The 6,320-nt window shown below is 41.3% G+C and overlaps 1 protein-coding gene across 1 annotated transcript; it reads left to right on the top strand.

Annotated features, from left to right (window-relative positions):
- Positions 1-1,578: 1,578 nt before the first annotated feature.
- LOC149258560 (12-oxophytodienoate reductase 7-like) lies at positions 1,579-5,920 on the top strand. The gene is made up of 5 exons (XM_089415515.1): positions 1,579-1,910; positions 2,010-2,150; positions 2,246-2,376; positions 2,485-2,667; positions 4,812-5,920. The coding sequence occupies exons 1-5, from the start codon at positions 1,732-1,734 to the stop codon at positions 5,651-5,653; spliced, it is 1,476 nt and encodes a 491-aa protein (XP_089271641.1). The 5' UTR covers positions 1,579-1,731; the 3' UTR covers positions 5,654-5,920.
- Positions 5,921-6,320: the final 400 nt, after the last annotated feature.

Genomic DNA, 6,320 nt, shown 5'->3' with positions numbered 1-6,320 from the left:
TTGGAAACACCAAGTTTCATACTTAGCCAATTTTACATCAAGGCCACACCTTCGTGTGCCAACCAAGTTCCTTGCCCGAGTTGGGCGGGCGCACCCTCACATCGGACCGCCAACCGCACTCCTCAACCAACTTCGTTCACCTTGTATCGTCATGCACAATGGGCGACTCACCCGAGTCACTCGTTCACCAAACAACCGACGCCTTCACCCACGAGTTACCTGTGTTCACCAACCAAACGTTGGGCGCTCTCGTCCAAGTTACACCCATGTCGTTTGCCTTTGCCTGGCGGGCGCCCTCACCCGAGGCTTACCCACGCTCTTCTGAACGATGGGCGCTCCTTGCCCACGCCTTCACCCAACACCCAAGTCCTTTGTGCGAGCTATCGTGTAGTCCTGCCCGTGAGCGGGCGCATAGACCTGTGCCTCCGCTCGACTTCCTAACACCTTTGCGCACTTCTACTTGCGATGTAGAGTGAATGATTCATGTTGAATGATCCTCCAAAGCTCCAACAACGTGCCAATATATATGCATTGTTATGTGGTCGTGCCTCCTCTTGGCCGACCCTTGTTTAACATCAACCGACGCCCTCTCTTTCGCCTTTCCATGCAGTCGGCCTATCGGCCAACACTCCAAACGCGATTCTCCATCGTCGGCTTATTTCGATGAACGCCCATGCTGTCCACCATATAAACATGCTCGCTCAACACTTGTCCATAATATTTTCAAGTGTCGCTCTGTTGTTCTGTTTCGTTCGTGCGCACTTTTCCAACCAACCTTCGCGCTTTGCCTTTCATTCGTTCACTTGCTCGTTTCAGTTATGCCAAGGACCACAGGTCCTTACACCCAGGCTTAGGGTCCAGATCAATAGAATATCGATGGTTGACCATGTTCCCTTCTGATGTTCACAGTTTCTAACAACCCCCGTATCTCGGAATGCAGTTTCACTTTAGCGAGCGCGTGCTGGCTTTTACTCTCGGCAGCGCAGCGGTAAGCCAAAACCAAAAAACTAAACCTTGCCTCCATCCTCCCAAGTCCCTAAACCCTCGTTTTGCCTTCGCACCATTCCCAAAATTCTGTCCTCATGACAACTCCTCTCCAAGTGCCCTCTCTACCCTGACACCCCACTCCATGCCTCGCCAGCTCTAGAGTGTACAACCTCCCTGCTATAACTGTCACCTTCCCAAACCTTGTTGCGCCTATCCTCCATTGCTAGGGTTTTAAGCTCTCTTCTTAGACCACGACCTCTGAAATATTTTTCCAAACTATTTTTACTATTACTTAACAATTAAATTAGAATAAATTTTACTATTATAAAATAATAATAAAATTAAAAATAAATTCACATTTAACTATTCTTACTATTAATTAAAAATTAAATTATAATAAGTTTTCGCATGATAAAAAAATAATAACCCAAACCCACATAGTGAAATCGAATATGACATGACATTTGTCAAGAGCTCATGCACTGTGCAAAAGCAAAATTAGGTTACCTAGGGAAGGATCGAGTGATGGCTAAGTCCTTTTAATATTCCTCAAGTAGGCGACAACGTGCATTATACTCTATATTGTTCCTGCTTAATATAATTGCATTCATTAAACGATAAAAGCATGGCCCATCTGCACTTCAACAGAAGGAATGCCCTCACTGCTTCTCATGACGCATATTGGCTCATTTATTCAACTCTATCTCTCTATCTACTGACGCTGCCACAAAATTTCTGTCAACAATGGCAACGAGTAATGTAGATTTGGGCGAAGAGTTGCAGAAAACACAAGGATCCGCTGACCCTCTTCCAAATACAGAGAAAACAGCAGAGGAATCAACTGATACGACCTCCTCGGCGGAGTTTACAGTGCCTGATATTTTGTCGCCCTTTAAGTTTTCCATTTTCGAGCTTGCTCACAGGTACCCACTTTCTCCCCATACCCATCTCGCCAAATTTTTTTGTCTTCGGTTTTGTCTGCCATGGATGTGACTGGTAGACTAATCAGTGGACAAATACAGGGTCGTTTTGGCGCCTGTGACTCGATGCAGAGCGCTCAACAACGTTCCCCAGCCAGCCCATGTCACGTTTTATTCTCAGAGAACAACCAAGGGCGGATTCTTGATTTCTGAAGCCGCGGCAGTGTGCAGAGAAGGCATCGGGTAATTGTATTTTAGTTATTTACTCTTCACTGCAGACTTTTCAAGATCAAGAAGAATGAATATGGTGATTTATGAGAGATCCTGTGCATGACTAGATTTCCGAACTCGCCCGGGATATTCTTAGAGGAGCAGGTGGAAGGCTGGAGAAAAGTGGTGGACGCCGTGCACGAGAAGGGCGGGATCATTTTCTGTCAGCTCTGGCACGTTGGCCGAGCGTCCCATTCTGGTAAAATCTCCTCTCTGTTTTCTGTTTTTCTCATTGTCAGTTGCTGTTGGAGATTTTCCGAACAATTCGCAGTGTTAATGGCACATGGTCATGTGATTTTTTTTGCAGTTTATCAGCCCGATGGAGGAGCCCCTGTATCTTCTACAGACAAACCCATCGTAGATGGCTGGACCATCCTGATGCCGGACGGTAACCGGGGAGACTATTCCAAACCTCGAGCCCTTGAGACCTCAGAAATCCCTGGGATCGTCAATCAGTTTCGCCTGGCAGCCAGAAATGCCATGGCAGCAGGTATACATCTTTGAATTTCTCCTGTTAGGCTTCAGGCCCTAACTAACTTTTGATGTTCGGCAGTGTGCTTTTGTCCTCCGTTGTGCCCGGAGAAGCGAACTCTTTTAGTGGGAAAAATTCTGGTTATTGGGGCATTTTTACATTGCTCTGATCCCATTTCAATGTTCTTAATGATGGTAATTTCTCTAGCAAAATTACTTAGAATTTGCTTTAAGCTCATCTTCTTCCTTTGAATGCAGATTTTAAAGGCCAATACAAATTCTATCTCTCCACAACTTGCAAGCAAACTTCAGAGTCTTGAATTGTTCAATACAACCCTTACTCTAACATGGTTTTGCTCCACCTAGATCAGAACTTAGCAATGGTCTCAGCTTTGATTTTGTATGCTGTTTAACATGATTTTGCACCACCTAGATCAAAACTTAGCAATGTTCTCAGCTTTGATTTTGTATACTGTTTTGCACAAAGAAATGGACCAGAACTAAAGTCAGTTGTCTCTTCATTTTGTTAGAAATTAGAGTTTATGGCTTTAAGGATTCTTGTTAGATTTCCCTGTTTCTGGCATGTCTGATTTCATAATATTCAATCTTTCAAAAGAAGTTGACCAGAAAGGCATCTGGGTTTGGATTCGGATTCGTATTCCTTGTGCAAACAATTTTCTTGTATGAACAAGTTTTCTAAAAAAATTCCACTATTCTCTTTTTTGAACACTGAATACTGCCCCCTAATTTCTTCTTGTTCGAGGAATAATCTATCGGTCTAGATTTTTTCATTCATTTCACCTGAAAATCAGATTCTGTTGAAAGATATCAACTTGAGAGTTACCTAACTTTGAAAGCTTTACTGTGATTTGGTTCACAGAATACTGCCTGTATTTCATTCTTCTTCCAACATTAAGCCTAGTATTTTCATTCAGTTCATCTATTTTGCTATCTGATTCTCTTGAAAAGAAAGCAACTGCAAAGCCTTCGAATACTGCTTTTTTAACATAGAATGCTACCTTTAATTCTTCTTACCATCTTTTGCCTTGATTTTATTTGATCTAAAAGCAGATTCATGGTAAAGTTTAATTTTACCGCTCAGATAAAGAGAATTCGTCCCCTTTTCCTTTGTACCTGTAAATTTATTGACTTCTGAGATTAGAGGTATTTAGTTTTGTTGATTTCTAATGAGCTGAGTGTGACAATTACTTCAACCCCCAAACAGTAATTTGGGGAATCAAACTTGGGGCCAGGCTCTGATGGCGTGTTGAGATTCTCCATTAAACTAAAAACTGCAGGTATTACTTCAATACCCCTCCAACAGTAATTCGGGGAATCAAACTTGGGCCAAGCTTTGATGGGATGTTGAAATTTTCCATTACACTAAAAACGACAGACATTAGTAAGCTTCCAACCCTTACTCTTATCTTGACATTAGTAAACTTCCAACCCTTACTCTTATCTTCATTAGTAAACTTCCAACCCTTACTATTATCTTGAATGAGTGGTTAGTACCATGTTCCTGGGCTGACATTTAGTGCACGTAATTGATTACTAATTACTAAGAAGGTGCGTGTGACACTCCAACAAGAAGTTTTCCAAAAATGCCAGTCTCCGTATCAATGCAAAACCCTGGATACAGATTCTTAACCAAAATATCAAAATGGGCTTTTGCATACAACCAAAGTTTTCTATACTGTCATTAGTGGCTTAAAGTCTCAAGGCATGGAAGCAAAACCTCTGCATTAAAAAAAAACACCTTAGGTTCTTAATCAAATGGCTAAACTGAAATCTTCTATATGGTGAAATGCGATGCTTTTATTGAATTGAGAAAAGGGAATTCTTCTTACTACTCAGAGAGAAGCATAATATTCTTTCAATTCTAAGTAGTAAGATCCCCTGCAGAACTAACCTGGATCCATAATTTAGCTTCAAAGCTTTTAACCAGTAAAAGGTTCACAACCAGTATATCTTTCACATCCAAATGAAGTTGAGTCTGTGCTAATTAGTTGAACTTTTATCATCAATTCCATAGCCATCTTGGAATAATTGAAGTGGAAACCTCGGGAAAAGATTGCATGAAATTTTCAATGGACCTCAAATCTGAGTTCAAGATTTATGCTACGGCCATTTTACAGAAGTGTTTGATTATTTGCTGTGCAGGGTTCGACGGAGTAGAAATCCACTCGGCTCATGGATACCTAATAGACCAGTTTCTGAAAGACGGAATCAATGACCGAACAGACGAATATGGAGGCTCCATCGAAAATAGATGCCGATTCGCCCTCGAAATCCTGGAAGCCGTGAGTGCAGAAATAGGTGGAGGCAGGACAGCAATAAGGCTTTCCCCCATCATAGACCACATGGGCGCCACAGATTCAAACCCTGTGGCCCTCGGGCTCTACATGGTGGAACAGCTCAACAAACTGAAGGAGCCCCTCGCCTACCTGCACATAACCGAGCCTCGCTTCACCCGCGAAGGCCTGAAAGGGGAGGACGAAGCCGAAGACGAGGACGAGAAAGCGAAGAAGAGAAAACTGTGCAGCATGCTGAGGCAAAATTTCCAGGGCGCCTTCATGAGTAGCGGGGGATTTAACAAGGACACCGCCATTGCTGCAATTCGAAGTGGCAAAGCAGACATGATATCCTTCGGCCGTCTGTTTATATCAAATCCCGATCTGCCTAGACGCTTTGCCATGCAACTTAAGCTCAGCAAATACGACCGCTCAACATTTTACAGTTCCGAACAGGTGAAAGGATATACTGATTATCCATCATTTACAAGCCCCAGGCAGGCCCAATTCCCAGTCTTCTCTCCTTCAAACTCCTTCAATTCTTCTTCCCCCACTACTTCCTCGTTCTCTCCTTCCAGTTCCTTCAAGGTTTCCTCGTTCTCGCCCTCTAATTCCTTCAAGTCTTCTTCCCTTGGCCCATCCCCATTCTCTCCTGCCAATTCCTTCAAGTCTTCTTCCTCCACCACTTCTTCATCCCTTCCCCCCAAGTGAGGGATTGCTTACGTTTCCTCTGTAATTCCAGCTAATACTTTGTCTAGGCTTGACTCTGATAGTTATTGTGTTTGTATTCCAATAATGGTTTTTATCCAATATCTTGGATTGACACGTTGTGATAATCTATTCAGTGAGGGAGTAAGCTAATCAAACTCTGGTAACTGTAACTAGTTTGTAGGGAGTAAGCTAATCAACTCTCGTAACTGTAACTTGTTTGTATTCATTATATATATGTTGGTAGCTGGTAGCTACTAGTTTCAGATATCTTCTAATTTCTTCCCATTTCGCTGATTGGAATTTTGTAATCATTTGGAGAGAGAAAGGAAGCAGAAATTTTAATAAAGTGATATAATTTAATATATATATATATATATATATATATGAGTTTTATTATAAAACTAATTTTATTCAGGAATGAAGGATGTTTCAGAAGGGTTTTCTTATTTTTATAGATTTTTAAGTTCATTAAAAAATTGAAATTATTAGGCATTATTTATTTTATACGGCTGTATCATTTTGTTTAAGTTTATTAAATATATACGGCTGTATCATTTTGTTTAAGTTTATTAAAAAAATTGAAATTATTAGGCATTATTTATTTTATACGGCTGTATCATTTTGTTTAGGTTTATTAAAAAAATTGAAATTATTAGGGATTATTTAA

This window comes from Pinus tabuliformis, chromosome 6, assembly GCF_031772625.1.
Source record: "Pinus tabuliformis cultivar Carrire ecotype Pingquan chromosome 6, CPIR1, whole genome shotgun sequence".
Lineage (NCBI taxonomy): Eukaryota > Viridiplantae > Streptophyta > Pinopsida > Pinales > Pinaceae > Pinus > Pinus tabuliformis.
The sequence above is the reverse complement of the archived record's forward strand: the minus strand, read 5'-3'. Positions and strand labels throughout refer to the sequence as shown.

Coding starts and splice junctions, on each gene's coding strand:
- LOC149258560 (XM_089415515.1), top strand. CDS start 1,732: ATGGCAACGAGTAATGTAGATTTGGGCGAAGAGTTGCAGAAAACACAA. Junction 1,911..2,009: donor ATTTTCGAGCTTGCTCACAG/GTACCCACTTTC, acceptor GGACAAATACAG/GGTCGTTTTGGCGCCTGTGA. Junction 2,668..4,811: donor CAGAAATGCCATGGCAGCAG/GTATACATCTTT, acceptor TTTGCTGTGCAG/GGTTCGACGGAGTAGAAATC.